This window comes from Dermacentor silvarum, chromosome 1 (assembly GCF_013339745.2).
Source record: "Dermacentor silvarum isolate Dsil-2018 chromosome 1, BIME_Dsil_1.4, whole genome shotgun sequence".
NCBI lineage: Eukaryota > Metazoa > Arthropoda > Arachnida > Ixodida > Ixodidae > Dermacentor > Dermacentor silvarum.
In genome coordinates, this window is record NC_051154.1 from 53,243,017 (window position 1) to 53,261,827 (window position 18,811).

At 47.0% G+C, this 18,811-nt stretch overlaps 1 protein-coding gene across 1 annotated transcript in view; it reads right to left on the minus strand.

Annotated features, from left to right (window-relative positions):
• Positions 1-12,289, minus strand: part of LOC119463304 (non-structural maintenance of chromosomes element 4 homolog A-like) — a 55,561-nt gene extending 43,272 nt beyond the window's left edge. Inside the window, exon 1 of the mRNA XM_037724125.2 lies at positions 10,763-12,289. Coding sequence (XP_037580053.1) covers positions 10,763-10,825 — 63 coding nt within the window. The 5' untranslated portion in view covers positions 10,826-12,289. The remainder of the gene's footprint in view (positions 1-10,762) is intronic.
• Between the last annotated feature and the right edge of the window lie 6,522 nt (positions 12,290-18,811).

Consider the following 18,811-nt stretch of genomic DNA (forward strand, 5'->3'; position numbering starts at 1 on the left):
GGTCTCAGCCTGTGGTTGCAGTGACATGCATACCTGCCAAGTCTCCCGGATTACCCGGGAGACTCCCGGATTTGGACCATTTCTTCTGGTTGTACGGTTGACAGGAAAATTTTCCGGAAATTGCTGTTGTGCCCTGTTCCCACGTGTAGTGCTTTGTCAGGCCACATTGGCAAAAAAAAAAAAAAATCCAACGTTCATCGCGCAAAATTAAGAAAGTAGTAGGGAAATGCTATACATGCGCTATTTCGTTAACCGCAGAGCCGCTCTTTACGCCGACGGGGTTGTTGGGTGCCCTAGTGGTCCAAGTCTCATTAAGCTAGCCAGCGAATGCCGCCTTTCGCAACTAGCAACACTAGACTCTCCATCGTTCTCGGCGTCAGCCGCTGTGGCATTGTGTAGGCCTACGGTCAGTCATGGCTTTAAAAGCAAGGAGTGCTAGCGCAGAAGTATCTTCAAGTATTTTTAATGTAGTGCTTAGCCGAAGTGACACTGGGTATTTTGTTGATATCAGTGAGCAATGCAGAGTGCGAACGGCAATTTAACATCGTGAAAAATACGAGGACACAGTGCCGCTCCGCTCGTCTATGTGTCGCTCGTTTAAGTCACTGGGAAACTTCAACCTTGCAAAATGTGAAAGAAATGAAATTTCTTACAATCAATCATTATCTGAATAATTTTTGAACACCCGCCGTGATTGCTTAGTGGCTTTGGCATTGCGCTGCTAAGCACGAGCTTGCGGGATCAAATCTCAGCCGCGGCGGCCGCATTTCGTTGGCAGCGAAATGCAAAAGCACCCGTGTGCCGTCCATTAAATGCACGTTAAAGAACCCCAGGTGTTTCAAATTAATCTGGAACCCCCCACTACGGTGTGCCTCATAATCAGATGGTGGTTGTGGGACGCAAGACTGAGAATTTCAATTTAAAAAAATTTTTGAAGGCGAAATTTGCAACTATGAAATGCTTGCAAAAGTGAGACCTTGATGTTTATGTGGTCATTTGTATATTTGTAAATTACATTGTAATGAAGTTCATGTGGCAGTACTTGAAAATATCGACATTTGGGGAGGAGGGGGGCGGGTGTTACCTACTGCCCCCCCTCGGTCGAAAGATATGCCGGATTCAGTTGCTCCGAACTTGGCAGGTATGAACATGGTTTGATCAGAACTCGGAAACTTCACATTTCTTTCGCTTGAATTTAAACTCCCGTCCATATTGGATACAAACAGAGCCTTTGAAACACTGATTTACTCTCAGCAGCTCGGTACAGCATTAACAGAACTTGTTATACAAAAAATTTGAAGAGCTGATAGTCCGGAATGCACTTGAGCTGGCACGCAGATGAGGATATACAGCATCTTCTGTTAGAATGTCGGCGACACGATACACACAAGAGAATGTTTGGCACATGATTCAATGGCATTGGATTGCAAGCCCTTCAGCCTCAGGAAGCATTACTGGTCCTACAAGCATTACTGGCCTTTCAAAGATTTCTAGAAGTGAGCAATATTGTTGGCAACTAATGAGTAGAGTGTTAATCTGTGATAAGCTCACTCTGTGATTAATTTGACCCGACTTTGGCCCATTCAATGGCTGGATTCATCCATCTTCGTTTGAATCTAATCCATGTTGTGTTATCTGCCCTGATTTTAGTGCAGTTTTGTAACCAGACTTTGTGCTGACTTTCGTGCACTCTTGCGAATGGAATTTGTGTTGCTGTATTTCTGAGTTGATTGACCTTTAGTGTGCCATTAGGGTACTTAGGTGGCTGGACTATAGTAGTTTGGAGTTGACTTAGTTTTAATGCTTTTAAGTCTTTCTTTTTTTTTCATATCTCTATGTGAAAAGGAGTAGCCGGCTCCAGTTAAAGGCGACATCTCCTAACAGTGGCGCACCGACGGGGGGGGATTCGGGGGTTGTAACCCCCCCCCCCCCCTGAGGCCAACCTAACCCCCCCTTTTGTTTAACCCCTTTTCTTTCCTTGCGCATTCGAGTACTGCAACTAACATGTATGACGCGCAATCGTCTGCACACTCGCAAAAAGCGCATTTTTTTGACAATTTCCCGTAAAGAAATCGTAATTAGTGCTGTTTAGATGGTATTGGCAAACTGTCAACCCCCCCCTGGCCGAGATCCTGGGTGCGCTACTGTCTCCTAAGCACCATATAATTAAAAACACACAATCTTATTATGAGGCACGCTAGTGGGGGACTCCGGATTAATTTTGACCACCTGGGCATCTTTAACCTGTGCCCAATGCACGGTAAATAAGAGTTTTGCATTTTGCCCTCATCGAAATGCGGCCGCCGTTGCCAGGAATCGAACCCGCAACCTCTTGCGAAGCCCTGCAATGCCATGCCACAAAGCCGGCAGGTGTCTGAAAATTCAGCACAAGAAACAAATCGCAGGAACAGGAATACATTTTAAACTCGATTTAATGATGAAAGGTCAGATTATTTCGTTGAACCAAGAAGTTTGTAAAATCAAGAAAGGGATTTTACAGTCCTTTTGAATGCTAAAATTGTAACATAGTGGCACCCAAAAGCTATCATGGCATTGTATTTGCCGCTAACCCACGCGTGCGCGTGTGAAAAGTCCGCAAGGGCAGCCCTAATTGCTTGTGCGATGTAAAGTAAAGCTATGACAGGCAGCCGATATGCAAAGATGTGGAGAACGAATGCAGTGATTGTGTGAGCAGGTCGAGCAAGGAGGAGAAGGAAACAACTTCATTAAATATAGAAGAGGAATGGAGTGGCTACCTTGGCCACCCATTCCGCCAGCGTTGTTCTTCGTATACTAGGCTCCTTAACGTCTTCTCCGACTCTCGGCCGAGGGGGCTCGTCGCATCAGGTTTTTGGGTGGTTGGTTATTGGCGAACCCCCATGTAATGTGTTCCTGGCTGGCCTACTGTAGGCCACAGTACCTGCAGCTTGAGACGCTATTGTCCTTGAGAATGGCAGCGAGCTGTCTAGGGCTCAAGGTACATCTAGTTTGTGCCCTTCTTATGGCAATTGACTATTCCCTATCAAGCACATTGCAAGGTGTGGAGTACTGGCATCTTTCCTCTCTCAATCAATTAAGACGATCTCCATAGCTTAGGTACTTTTCTTCTTGGTTCCTTAGTGAAGACTGCCCCTCCGCCTGGTTTGTGGGTGCGCAGGCTGCGAGGTGAACGGCTTCATTACCGGGGTTACCCTCATGGCCTGGGACCCATAGTAGTACGACAACCGATTCCGGTTCTGTCAGTCTTATTTTTGCAGGGAGGCCGACGTATCCAGACCATAAGTTAATAATTGCCGACATGGAGTCTGTCACAGTAAGTCTGGTGCCTTTGATGCTATGGTCACCTCCTCGGCTTCAACTATGGATCCAGCCCTTATGGTTGCAGACCATAGGGTGTTGCCGCTGACATATACCACCGTGATCGAATACTTGTCTAGTCCGACGGTTGACGCGTCTATGTGCCGTTGCTTTTTCAGCAAATGATTTTCGTAGGGCTCCTGCATTTGCTTGCCGTCTGCCAGCATTCTGAACATCCATGTTCTTTGGCAGGGGTGGAATTTTGATTTTATTTCTACTTTCCTTGGTATCTTTGATCTTTTGCTTGGGGCAGTGTGTGGGATGAGGTTTACCATCATCAAGACTTCATGCCCCTGTTGCATGCAAGACAATCTTCACCACTGCGTCACCCTTTATGCTTGTACGATTTCTGAAACTGCATTTCTCAGTCCTAGCTGCACGAGCTTGTCATTACCTACTCAGATGGGCAGGCCTATGGCTACCCTGTAGACACTGCGGAGCAGGACGTCCATCTTGCTCATACGAGAATTTTTCAGTTAAGAGGAAGGGGCATGTATATGCAATTCTGCATATGAAGTATGCTTGGATCAGCCTGCATGCCTCTCTCTGAGCTCCTCCTCTCCGAGTCCAAACTTTTCCCCAGTTATTCTTTTCAATAGTCAGGGGTGGGACTCCTGCGCCAATTGTGCCATTTTGAGACAAACCCAGATTCCTGCGCCAAACTGCGCCAATCACAGAAAATTGACCGAAATTGCGCCACCCTGCGCCAGAATGCCTTCGGCATGTGCGCTTCGGCAGTGGTCGTGAACAGCGAGCCGATTTGTTCTCCGAAAAAGAGTGTGGCCATTCACATTCCGCAGAACATGCGACGGCGCTTCCAGCACAGTTTCTCGCGATTTTCCTGCTTTAAACACTGGACTATTTGGCGCTTCCGGCGCTCCGGCCACTCTCGGCTGTTGTCACTGTCGGAACGGCCAGAGTGGCTGTATTTAGAGTGTACTAGAATACGGGGTTGAGTGAGCTGAGTGGCGCGGCGCTCCCTAGCTGAGGCGCAAGATAACAAAAAGCAGGCTTAGGGCACTGCGAGTGCACTATATAGATATTAGGGAGGCGCACGCTGCCGCGGGTTCAGCGGGCGGCCGTCTCTGTCCCCAGGGCCAGTATACCGTAAAAATATTCCAATCTGTTTTTATGCCCACATCGGCGAGGCGCGAGACATTTTGACATATCGCGAAGGGCTAATTGCGGATTTGGAACAAAAAGTCGCAGTTTCGCCCGAAAAGCGAAGCATCGATTGCAATAGCAAATTAGTAGACATCTATACGAAGCAAGTGTAGTAGTTTTATCGGCCGTATAAACTTGTAAACATTCGCTTACTAACTGAATTAACAAGCATGTGTCACGCGAACATGCATGAACACGTCTCACTCAATGACCGCGGAAACTGGCTGTCTAAACGCTGCAGTGAGGAAGCGCGGCAGCAGGAGCGAGCAAATTGACCTTCATGCTGCCTCTCGCTTCAACTCGAGCTAAGCGGCGAAAACACAGCACGCACAAATCTATGAGCACTCGCACTCTATCCCCATCGCAGATCGCTTCCAAAATAGGGCCTGCGATGCCGCGCCATATGCAGCAGCCGTCGGAGAACGCCCTCCCCCCCCTCGCCCGGTGCCTTGCGCGCACGGGACGCCGCGATCGTCGGCTCATCCTTGCACGCTTTCACTCGCATATACAGCATACGGCGCGCGACGACAATGTTATCGCCCCTGGACTTTATACAGAACATCACGGCGACGACGACGGCAGAAATGCGCCTGGAGTGTCCATATAAGTGATATTGCAATAAAGACAAATTGGAATAGTTTTACGTTATACCAATTCAGGGTTGATTGCGGCTCTCTGGGTCTTTGGTGACATATGATGACGCAGAAATTATGTTGGCGCGTCGATTGGACCGCATAATTTGAGAACATTTTCCGCTATCATCATAAGCATCAGCGCGGGAATATCTAGTTTGATTGTAGTTCCATCGATGTTTTTGGCTTCACAGAAAAACAAACACCGTGCCGCCGCTCGACCCACTCTTCCATATTCTAGTATGCTATAGCTACAAAGCACGCTTCTACTACACACTTTGTGTTGCTTGATTCTCTGTTTCGTGGTTTCTAAGTGTGCTGCCATGTTCCGTTATTCCACCAAAATTCAGATTGGCCTGCTCCAAAATGAAATTTACTCTGTTCCAAGCTGCTCCAAAATGCAATTTTACTTGCTCCAAAAATTGCTCCGAAATGACTTTGGGCAGTCCCACCCCTGAGTAGTCCTAACTCTTCTATTAGTAGTCCTAAGACTCTGATGCTGTCAACATGTACAAATTCCCCATTGGCTATGATTTTTAGCTTAGTTTTGTTGCTCGGGGCAACTTTGCTGTCCACATAGAGCTTCGATTTTGTGAATGAGCACTTCAAGTCGTTACCATCAGCGAAAGCTTGTACGGTGTCCGCCACTTTTTGTAACGTGTGTCCGACTTCCTCCGTGTGTCCTTTTCTCGACCAAAGGGTCACATCCGCATAAATGGAATGATGGATGAGTGAAATTTGGTCCAGTTGCTCTGAGAGAGAATTCATAGTGCAGTTAATTAGGAAAAGGGATAACAGCACTCCCTGTGGTGTGCCTCTTGTTCCTAGTTTAATTTTGGGACTATTGATGCCGCCAATGCTTATCGTAGCTGTACTGTCCTTCAGGAAGGCGGTAACATACTTGTGGGCCCAGCTTCCTACTCTGATAGGTTCTTCAGTATTGCTTCATGCTTGAAATTATGGAAGGCTTTTTGCAAGTCTAATCCAAATATAGTTTTTACTGCCCCCCAAATCCCCATGTCGATGACGTCTCTCTTCAGCAGCCAATTATATCCTGTGTAGAGACGGCTTGGCAGAAACCAAAGAGGGTCGGAGAGAAGAGATGGTGCTCCTCTACGTGTTTTATAAGGCGGGTCAGAGCGATTCTTTCCAGCACCTTGCCCAAACACAAGGTCAGGGAAATCGGGCGCAAGTTTTCGAGGTTCACTTTTTTTTTCCAAGCTTCGGAATGAATATAACTTTAGTTTCTTTCCAGGAGTGCGATATTTCCCCGGTGCTCCTGATGCGATTGAATTTCATGACGCTCTAGAGCGATCTGTCATCTAAGTTCTTTAGCATTTTATTACTAATGCCATCTTCACCGGCCGCAGAGGTGGTCTTGAGGCCTGCAAATGCAGCACTGACCTCTGCTTTCGTGATGTTCTCATCGATGTTCATGTTTGTTTCGCCTGTGTACTCAATGTACGCGTTGCGGTCTTTTGTTGTGTTCATATAGCGGTCCGAGAGTTCCTTGACGATTTCCTCGTCCTTGGAGGGGTGTGATCTAAGTAGTTTATCCGCTGGGCAGTTTCCCCTTTGGTGTTTCCGGGTCTGCTAGGTGTCTAAACAGCAGCCAGGGGTTCTTAGTTCCGTGCTGCCCGTTTATGTGGTTGCATAGCTATATCCATTAGGTGGAGCTAAGTGTTTGCAAGTATTTTAGCATCGCCTGCTCGATTACAGCTAGTTGTCATCTAATTTAGCAGTTGTGTCTAATTGTTGATCTATTCTGCCTGGAGTGTTGTTACTGCCATATGTTGGTCAGCTTGGAGTTCGGTTTGGGCCCGTCATCTTTATTGGCGCCTCGACCGTGGCTTCCTCGGTGTTTTGAATTAGCTCTTTGGTCCATTTCTCTAGATTATTTCTTTATTTGCCTGGCGAGTGTTGTTACTGCCACATGTTGGTCAGCTTGGAGTTCGGTTTGGGCCCGTCATCTTTTATTGGCGCCTCAACCGTGGCTTCCTCGGTGTTTTGGATTAGCGCTTTGGTCCATTCCTCTAGATTATTTGCCTGGCGATTTCGTTAACACCTGAATATGTCCAATGTGCTATGTCTGACAAGAGTTTTATTCTTGTATCCAGCGGGTGGTAATGTCCAATATACCGGGTGTTTCAGCGAACACTTTCAAAAATTCTTAAAAGGTTGCCTGTGGCAGATAGTGCAATTCTAGTTCATGAGCTGGTCTACTCAGAGAGGCGGACATTACTTGCACAAGAAATTGAAATGCATAATTGACTTATTAACAAAATTTTACTTATTAAGTTTTTAACTAATTACGTGATGGCTCATATTGCAATTTACAATTTGTAGCCATACAGTTTGCAAGGCCAATGAATTCTCGGGATGACACCAGTTTTGAGATATTAATTCCCGAACTTTGCAGAGAAATGCATTGGCGTTCCAGTTACTTGCTTAACAAAACATCGCTTTATGCATTGAAGCACAAAAGTAACTGGAATGCCAATGCATTTCTCCGCAAAGTTCGGGAATTAATATCTCAAAACTGGTGTCATCCTGAGAATTCGTTCCAAGTGGATCCGCCCTGCGAACTCCACGACTACAATTTGTGAATTGAAATATATGCCATCAGGAAATTAGTCCAAAACTTAATTAGTGGTTTTTTGTTAATTGGTCAATTATGCATTTCAATTTCTTGTGCAAGTAATGTCCACCTCTTCGAGTAGACCAGCTCATTAACCAGATTTAGGCTATCTGCCACAGGCAACCTTTAAAAAAATTTTGAAAGTGTTCGCTGAAACACCCTGTATAATAATCACTGCCGAGACTGAGGCTTCCGTTTGACCATGCTGCTCCCTCAATTAGTCTGGCAATGTGTTCGATGTATTTTTGGATACACTGTTCCCGACCCTTGTTGGCTGTGAAGGGTCCGTGAGCAATATCAACTCATGGTTACTTGCCCCATTCGTCAAGGTGTTTCCCTTCCTTGTACAATCGGCGTCAAATGAAAGCCGAACAGCGGAGCGCGTGCCACAAGCATTAGAAACAGCATAGTGCACGCCGTCCAGTCATCAGCGCAGACAGGCCCACACATCCGGTTTGGTAGTACAGCGCCACCCCACTGAAGTGCGATTTTTTTTTTTTGCCCGTGTTCCCGCTCGGATTTTTGAAAGGAAGAAAAAAAAAAAGAAAACAAGCGAAAATTCAGCAACACTCAGAAGCTCAGGTTTCGCTTCTGTTTTCTTTTTTCTTCTTCCTTTCAAAAATCCGAGTGGGAACGCAGGCAAAAAAAAAAAAAAATCGCACTTCAGTGGGGTGGCGCTGTGCTACCAAACCGGATGTGTGGGCCTGTCTGCGGCGCGCACTGGACGGCGCGCACTATCCTGTTTCTGATGCTTGTGGCACACGCTCCGCTGTTCGGCTTTCATTTGACGCCGACTGTACAACTTGCATAGCCCCACAGAGTGTGGCGGGCATTGAAACCACAAAGCACTAGGAATTACGAGTCTGCCGCCTCCTTTCTCGTTTTCCTCACGATCGAGGCAAATGGTATCGTTTTGCATTGTGGTGCGCTGTATACAATATGTACAGGCACTTGTGCTTCTTGCTTTGTGGTATCAGTTGTATGAATGTGTAATGTAGATTTTTGATTTCCAGGTCAATTTACACCGCGGTTATGTTCTTTGCACTGTCGGGAGCTCCCCAAAACTCGCGAAGCCTGCTAGTTTCACTGCAGTTTCCGTCTCTTGCAATGCAATGATGTCTATTTTGGGGTCAAAATCGGTGATGGTGAACTGTAGAGCTGCGTTTTTCTTTGTGAATGACCTACAGTTCCACGAGAAAGTTTTTCCATCCATGCTATAGTTCTACTGCAGGGCTAATTTGTCTTTTCTGCCATAGGTTTCTGGTCTAGCGTTGGGCGCGTTCGTTTGGTTGTTGCTATGGCCGTCGCTAGACCTCTCTGCATAGTTCAACTCTACTTTTGGTAGAGAAAACTATGATTGTGAGGCCTCCTTGTTGCCCACTTGATACAGTACTTCCGCGATCTTCGCGCTTAACATTTCCCGAAATGCTTTGAGTGTCTTTTGCATCACTACTTGCCTAGAGTTGATTTTCTCGTCCAAGCTTCTGGCTAAGCTTGCTACTGCGATTTCTACCGCCTCGATCCTATGTATGAGGTTGGTGGTGTTCGCATGCTGACAAGAGCCCCCTTCCGTCATCTTTCGTTTTGGTTTGCGCACATGCTGTTTCCATAATTTCCGCCGGGTTTCTACGGACAGTAGCCGCGATCTCCCTTGCCGCAGGTGTCAGATGGGTGGGGCTCGGGTGCTCCAATGCCTTAATTTTGCCATTAGCAGTGATGGAAGCCACATTTTACTTTTTGGAGATTTCGGAGCAGAAAAAAATGCTAGTTTGGAGCAGCTATTACGTGTTTTCGGAGCAGACCAAAAAATATGCCCGACGCCTCCTACAGTTAAAAGCATCACCGAAGCGTCTCAAATATCAATATTTATTACGAAATGTGTTGCACATAAATTAATCAATGCAAATCGCAAGAAACAATTTAGAAGATGGATGGTTATCGAACGTGCAATAAAACAAGCTATATATCTAAAATACCAGTACTTGTGGCAGAAATGAGATGAAACCGGTAAAGCTGAGCACCACATTATACAAAAAACCACAATTGCATAAAGTATAAACCACGTGCAAGCGATCTTGGGCGCGACAGCGACAAGCGACGCGATGGAAATGGCTGTCGCCTACAAGTCGTACCGCACGTGCACGACGACTTTGAGTGACGTCTCTGCACTGGTGTTGCCGGTAGAAGGGTAGCAAATACGCTCCAAAACTGGCGTGACGTGTGCTTTAATAACTTAAGTTGATGTGTTTTACTGTATAGAGCAGCATAAACATTTCTAAAGGTCTTGCACTAGGTTCTTCTTGCAGGTATCAAAATTTTGTCGTGTGACCGTGTGACAATCGGTAGTATCTGACTGATATACATTCTGTTCCGGCTTCGCGCTATTGGCTAGTCGCTCATAGCACTTCCGAGCGACAAATTCTAGATTTTCAGAACCAAGCGATTGAGCGACAAGAACGAGTGATCTGTTCGCGCGATGGCCTGTTGCGTCGGTCGAAGCCGTCGCTCGTCACCGTCGCGCACAAAATCACTCATGCGGTTTGGGCTTAACCGTTGCCAAAGCAGCAGTTGATAATAGAATTGGTATGAGATCGAAGTAATCTCAGTCACTGTCACACTTTGCCAAAATAGTCTGCATGTCAAGTTCGAAAATACAGCTAAATGAGCTATATATTTGAAATGCCAGTTCTTGTGGCAGAAATGAGATCAAATACGACAAAGCTGACCACCACAATGTAAAAGTAATCAGTCGCATATCACAGTTGCCACAGCAGCAGTTGGTAAACAGTACAAGATCGAATTTCTCAGCACCGTTTCAGAGCAGGTTCGTAGCAGTTACTAACAAAAATGACAGTTTGGTGCAGCAAGTAGCAGCGTTTCTCTGGAGCAATTCGAGCAGCATTTCCATCACTGCATTAGCTGCCTTGAGCTGCTTTCGAAGTTCTCCGACCTCCGCAATGAGCCCCCTTACCGTTTCGTTGTTCTCGATGGGTCCTCTGTCGTCTGGTCCGGCTGCAGGGGGCTGCCAGGCCATCCTCTCGCCTAGCCCAGGCTGCCCCTTGGCCCTTGAGGTCAATCCGCTGGTTTCACGACCATGGCTGGCAAAGCGCCCCCGTGTTATGCTCCCGTCTATGCAGGACGACCGTATACCGAGGTTCCTTGCGCCTTATTTCCCAGGGTGGTGTCCCTTTGCTTGTTTTGGTCTACCTGTGAAAGGTGGTTGCTCTGCACGGCGTGTGCTGTGTGTGCTGGGCTGAGACGCTGTGCTGGCATGGATCCTCTCCTTGGGCTGGCTTGTAGTTGCTCTGCCCCCATTTGTCGCGATGTTACTCTTCAGTTGCATTTGGTAATAATACTTGAACTTGCAGTTTCTGCCACCAGTGGGGTGCCTTCGTTTGCAAACAATGCAACGAGCCTCACACGTTGGCTTCGTGCCGCACTCCGGTGTGACATGGGATTCGTCCCCGCATCTTTTACACCTGGCTTTTCTTTCCTGTGGGCAGACGTCTGCTCTATGTCCCGCCCGCTGACAGCCTAAGTGGCTCCCCAGTATCCCATACACTCCGGTTATGTGCCGGCGAAAACGATCACCACATGCCTTGAGGACCCTAGGCGCCTCGCTCCGACAAGCTGGATTCCCTGGATGTCTGGCTTGAAATTCTTTATCGCTACGTCGTTTTCATCAGAACTGCCGTAATACAGTATCCCCTTAAATGAAACCTCAGGCGCCGTTGCGGAAGCGATAACTTGGACATCTTGTTGGTTGACCTTGAGGACCTTCAAGTTGTATATCTCAGCCCTGGCTCTGGACGGCGTGCTACTGAGTGCAGTGTTGCCGCTGGGGTACACCCTGAGTTGACCCACTGCAATGACTTCCTCCGCAGTGCTGACAGCTCTAAAACAGTTTCGCCAGGCCGAATACGAGGAGTTTGCTGTTTGTGGCCGCAAGATGACTTTGTAATCCCCGGGCGGTGGACTCTAGTGGTTTCCTCCTGGGGAGTGGTGGCGGTCGAGCCCTGGGCTTGACTGCGGTTTTCCCGGTTCTTCGTTCGGCGTCTGGCGCGTTCTCTGCGGCCTGCACTGTAGCCTCTTCAACTCGGGGCGGCTGGCGTGCCTCGAGCGCAGTGCAGCCTTAGCCTCCTTCATTCTCCGTGATTTCCTCCCCTTCTACCACCACCTCCATCAGTGGCAGCGCGGTTGGGCGGCAACGCGAACAGCGTTGCGGGGCGAGCTAGCGAGCGTCTCCGACCACTCCGGCGCCATTAGTCTTAGCGCGGCGCATCTGCGTCGCTCGACCTTCCCGGAGCTTGTTAGAAGAACTGCGTCCGACTTGCTTTTTCGTCGATGTTAATACGATGCCGGGCGTCTTCCTTCAGCCCCTTGGACATTCCGAGGACTTGAAACGAGGATGACGCGCGCAAGTCGCAGAAGGAGCGCGAGCGACGCACACCGCACTGAACGATGCTAGAAAGTTCGATGTATGATGATGATGATGCCGCAATCAATGGCACAACGGGAGCGTAAATCCCCACTAGAACACGCCAGTGTTGCCAGATCTAGTCTTGTGCGGTTCCCTAGATTTGCGAGGCGGAGATGTCCCTAGTGAAGTTACGCGACTGCGTGCCGCGCTCCCCTTCTTATCGCCTCCCCCTCCTCGTACGTGCGTGCGCCAGATTTCAACGTGTGTGCACGCCGGAGACGAACGTGGGCGCATGGTTTACACTTGCAGCTTATTCTGAAGAGAAATGAAACTATGTTGCATTTATTTATGAGAAATCTAAGTTAGCACGTGTTACGACAGGATAGGTGAGCCTCAGCTAGGCGACTGGCCACGGCCGTCTGGTGTTGAGCGATCGGGCAGTGACGAGACGCTCTCACGACTCGTTCTTGACGCCTTTTGTGCGGTCCCCCCCCCCCCCCCCTCCCATTCTTAAAACTATTTTCTGTTACGTTAGTCACTGTCGCACTCTTCAACATTCACCTGACTTTTGAACGGCGTGGCGGCGCCTAGCATTCTTTATATATATTTGTTTCTGCGTAGACTTCAAAGCCATTCACCTACCTGCCCTCCCACCTGTTTGTTGTGGCGGTTTCTTGGCCTCCCTGGCCCAGCCCACCCGTCCTTGACATATCTTGCCGTGCGTAAATCAGCGTTCTGTAGGTCGTTCGATCTTGTCGATGCTCAACACATTTAGGAAATGTAATGCTGTCTATTCCGCAAGGCAGTTGCTAAGCTTATGGTGGTGCAGTTTATTTTGCAATCAGCATGTCATTAGCACTGCATGGTTCCAGCTAGCAGGCTGACCTGAACCGATTATTGTAAAAATTTTGCACGTCTGAGAAAACTCGATCTCGGTTCCGTTTGTGCCTTTGCATATTCTGCATCTCATAGCAGCACACCCACTGCGCGATTTATCGATTCACAAGTTCAAATAAACTCAGCCTATAACCTGCGTTGACAAATGCGCTGACGATCTACAGGTGCGTTGCAACGGTCGCCTAACTTTTTCGACCTGCCACGCGGACTTCCCGTAGCTCTAACCGGCAACAGCTTACTGGTTCAAGAAAACGGAAAGATCATGTTTCTAACGAGACTTTTTGGAATCATGAGGTTAGTGGGCGCGCAGATGTGAACATATTGCGCAATTTGAGAACATAGAAAGAGTCTGAAGCTTTACCGTGGAGCGAACTAAATTTCTGGTCAAATAAACACACACACAGGTTAATGCGACTAACGGATTCCTTATCACGCACAATCGACCACTTACATACACAAAAAGGGTCAACAATCGTCGCCACCAAGACGATTCATCCAAATGATCGCACATGCCACACAAGACACTAAGGCATCGCCGAAGATGAAGTTGTTGACAGTCTTAACAATCTACCCATGAATTCGTGTGAGCGCTCGCGAGATAACGCAATCCTGCCTAAAACAAACACAGAAAATATTATAAACAGAACAATGCGCATAGGCGGGTCCATCATTAATCATATGGGCAGCAGCGAAAAATAAGCACAGCGAGTTTCACTTCGCCTGTTCAACTGGTCGACTTCACTAGGGAATTTCGGCCTTCATTCTGGGTACATAAAAGAGCTAATTTTGGTGAGCAGCCCAGAGTTGCCAGCATGATGTTTTCTATACTGCTAACCTTGGGCGATGTTGCGGTCGGTATTTAGTCTCGCGCTGGATCGGCGCGCGGCCGCGCGCGGCGCCGATTCAGGCGGCTTTCTTCTCATTCTTGTAATCTCCATTGTCCTTTTTTTCCATTCTTTCCATTTCCACTGTCTCTATTTCTCTCACTTCTTTTCTGATGACTCCTGGGTGTCTATTTACAGTGTCGATTATCCTGTACTTGGTTGCCAACTTCCTTGACCTCTTCCTAGCGGACGATGATCAGTGCCATCTGTCGCATACACCATGAAATAACGAAAACAACCACCGCCGCCCCTAGCGCCATCTGGTACGCAAGAGCGCTACCGACAGCTGAGGCCGTTGGGTGCGACTGTTTTCACAACAAATCCGTGCAGGGGCGGGGCCTCGCCTCGATGTCGTATAACCATTTTTTGTTTTTCGGTGAAGACGGCGACGTTTGAACGCAATCATATGGTTCGCATGAATGCATGCTCTGAAAGCGTGGCTGTATGGTTTATGGGGATGTACACCGACTCAATATGCTGGTATAGAATGGACAACCGTGCCACCTAAATACCTTGGTGTACCTTTTGATGCATATAAGCTTAGTGCACATTTCTGGCAGGAACGTCCCAAGCAACCACGGATATCCGTCGGACGTCCTATGGATATCCTTTTCCGATATACTGTACCTCCGATGGACGTCCGCAAATCTCCAACAGACTTCCATCGGACGTCCGATGGATATAAAAAAAGAACACACACACAAAAAAAAAACTAATTTGTACATACATCGGACATCCGAAATGGGATCCTGTGGCAGACGTATTTCCAATGATATGTGTGTGTCGTGTATATGTGTATGCACACAGAGTACACACACACACACACACACACACACACACACACACACACACACACACACACACACACACACACACACACACACACACACACACACACACACACACACACACACACACACACACACACACACCTTGAAGCAGCGATAGTGGAATGCATTCAAGCACCCAACTAATGTTTTATAACAACCGGTCAGGTGCTTCAATGCACTCCACTGTCGCCGCTATGCTGCAAATAATTAAAAAAAAATGCGCCCACACCAGCTTCAAAATACAAATTATTTACTGCCACCTTATGTTAAAAAGTCCACAAAGCACACATGTTCATAGCATAAATATACATGCTGATATAAAGGAAATTTGCAGACCTATAGATATCATGACTGAAATTGGAACAGCGCGAAGACATAAAAAACAAAAATAAGAAATTCCTTTCAACATGTTAGTCTAACAAAAGTGGGAAAGACAACTAAGTGAAGTCTCATGTGATTATCATATTTTACTTTTTCGTACTGTCAAACCCTAGGAGGATTCATTATAGGTACATGCTTTAGAATAAAGAAAAAGTCACAAGCAAGAATAAACGTGTGGCGGAAACCACAAAAAGACAGTACAATGCGTAGTGTAAGTGTAAGCATCAAGGCTTACCTAATTCAGTAAGGTAAGAGAATGGGCTAGACAAGGGACGGCAGAAAAAGGTGGGACGAAGACCCACCTTCTTTGTCGTCCTTTGTCTCGTTTTGCGCTGATTAAACAGGATTTCTTAATACAGACATAAACAAGTCTACACAGAATAATGTAAGATATCATTCAAGCACAGTTGTGTACATACAACATGTCAGAAATAAAACGCACTTTCAAAGATATGAAAAACATAAAATGTGGCGCACCTGCAAACTCATTGGGATGGGAAGTTTCAACACAGAAAGCCCTGCAACTTCTGCTAGTTCGAGGAATTTATGCATTGTTTACCAATAATTAAAATTTAATTTTTGCACACAAGGAGCATTTTGTTTTTCACTCAGCAGCATGGAAAGAAAAACATTACGTGCATGACACTTGGAACTGCGAACTTTTCGTGCTTTGGCTACAAGAACGAGGTCGGGGTTCGCGTCATGCTACAATCCGCATTAAATTCTGATGCTGCCTCTGCTGCCTCTGTACAACGGCAAACATCGCAAGGCACACAAACATTCGCACGGATAGGACGGCAACACATGTTAACGCTTGTATGCGACGTACATGCACAGGGTCGTCCACTCTTAGTACGAACACGGCGTCGCGTGGCCATGCTCCGCGGAGCGCCAGCGCACACGGCGCGGCCGCGTATCGAAGCTAAGTGGCGCAGGCGCACAGGGGCGTTGAGGTGGGGCTTCGTGTCGTCTGCTAAAGTGCGCGAGTGCGCTGTGTTTTAGCAGACAACAGACGGAACAAATACGGCTCGCTCGCGCGCTTTAGCAGACGACACGAAGCCCCGCCTCCAAGCCCCTGTGCGCCTGCGCCGCTTAGCTTCGATGCGCGGCCCGCGCCATGTGCGCTGGCGCTCCGCGGAGCGCAGCCATGCGGCGCCGTGTTCGTACTAAGAGTGGACGACCCTGTACATGCACCGCTACATCATTTTGGATTTGCGATTTTTCCGGCTACGCGAGAACCGAGATCCGAAGTCTTTCGCGTGTATGGCTTTCCCCTCACTTTAGGGCTTGATGGCACCTGTGAACAAAACACGTACAGATACTCCAATGGCTCAAATAAAGATAAATGTAGCTGTCACACCTCAATAGCTGTACTTCGGGCAGGCTGTGAAGATGGCAAACGAACCGACACTAGAGTTTACCGACACTGCACCGACACTGCACCGGCGCTTCGCCGCCATTAAAATGATGGCACGATGGCTGCAACTTGGATTGGATCCACTGTCGTCGAACAGCATGCATTGCCAAGGCTTTCAAACAAATCAAAATTAAGCAGTGAAATAACTACTCGTTTTGGGAATAAGTGGCGTCTAAAAACCGAACGTCTATGACGTGATTCGGGCTACAAAATTGCTTACGCTGAATTCAAATAGCAATAATATATCAAAAGCATAGCCTTAGAGATTTTCTACCAGTACGTGGCGTTTATGGTGTGTTCATGCAGCCAGTGAAAGCATAGCCTTTGAGATTTGTTATGCTTCATGCTGCAGTGGTTTGCCCAAATATTAAAATCTGTGCTTAACTGTCGTCTTTAAGTTTGAAGGTGCGTCAGCTATTAGTTTTGCCTTGCAAAAATAACTCGGATTATGAGTGCAGAAACATGAAAATGTAAAATGAATTACGAACCTTTACAATTTCCAACTATATTCTTTTCGTATTAGGACATTGATCCATGTCCTAACTTAAGTCCTATACTGCCCATTTATGTACAGCCAGGGCACGTTCAAAACAGGATATCCCCTGGACATCCCAATGGAATGTTCTCTGGACATCCGAACGGGATATGGACATTTCTTGTACGTCCTATGGACGTCCGTGATGGATATTTAGAAAGATGGACGTTCTATGGCGGACGTCCCACGGATATCCGTGGTTGCTTGGGGTGTACCGGCACTTCAACGCCATGCGGATACCTTTACGCCACACCGCCTTTCTATATTTGGTGGGGCGGTGGCTTGTAACTTGTTCCTGGCTACAAAAATATTTTATGCACTGCAGATACTTTATTGTGCCCGGACTTATATTGAACGATTTCATAGAATATTTGCTACTTTTGTGTGGTCTTCTACCTTTGAGCCTATGAGACGAGATAATATCTTTAGACCCGTATGTGCTGGTGGACTTGGCCTAGTGCATCTATATGTGCGACAGATTGTTTGGCGTTTCTTCTTTTTTCGAGATACTTCACACCCAATACTACGATCATTCATACAAGTGAACTTAGTCGATGCATTACCCAATCTGGTAGTTTCATCCCAATATTCTAAAAGACCTTGTTTGTGGTGTTTTATGAATGAAGTATATTTCGCTGTGCTGTTCCTCTTGGTTCGATTTTCTTCTGGGTATCTCTACACAGTGTCCAGAAAACAATTCGATCTGTACAAAGATTTCATATCAGTGATTTTCCCCCTTCCCTTTACCGTTCTACATTCTCCAGTTTGCCAGGGAATGACGTACTTAAACGAGTCCGCAAGAAGCCTTTATCCCCATGTACAAAAACGGTTTTCTTTAAATTACACAGTGAAAAAATTACACAGTGAAACATTATCTGTCAGAACTTGGTTGCACAAAAAAGGAATTTTTGTATCCACTGTGAATTGTCGCCTTTGTGATGTACCTAAGACTAGAGCATTGCTTCATAAATTGTAAAGATGCAATATTATTTTGGGATGTGCTCCAAAGAACTCTCAGAAAGACTTCATTTTGAATCACCATACCATATCCTGTACTTGCTTGCACCCCACAGAGATGTGCCTTTTGATATGTTTTTTTTTTTTCTTAATTGGACTACACAGCTTATGGAAGACGCGCATGTTAGACAGAAACGCTCAACCTGTTTCGTCGAAATTTCGCTACGCACATATGATTGGTCACTTGAAGGACATGCACGACTTGACAGAGTTTCAACCGGACTGGTACCATCTCTTGTTACCCGCCGTGGTTGCTCAGTGGCTATGGTGTTGGGCTGCTGAGCACGAGGTCGCGGGATCGAATCCCGGCCACGGCGGCCGCATTTCGATGGGAGCGAAATGCGAAAACACCCGTGTACTTAGATTTAGGTGCACGGTAAAGAACCCCAGGTGGTCTAAATTTCTGGAGTCCCCCACTACGGCGTGCCTCATAATCAGAACTGGTTTTGGCACGTAAAACCCCATAATTTAACCATCTCTTGTTACGTTGCTTGTCGTTGCCACCTTTTTAAGATCAAAGCTACTTGTATTTTTATGCGTGCAGGGTGCGCTTAACGAGATTTTAGGTCCTTTCTAGGCTATGGATATGAGATGTGTTGGCTGGTGCTTGCACGTTTTTCGCAGATAGTATTTTTGTCG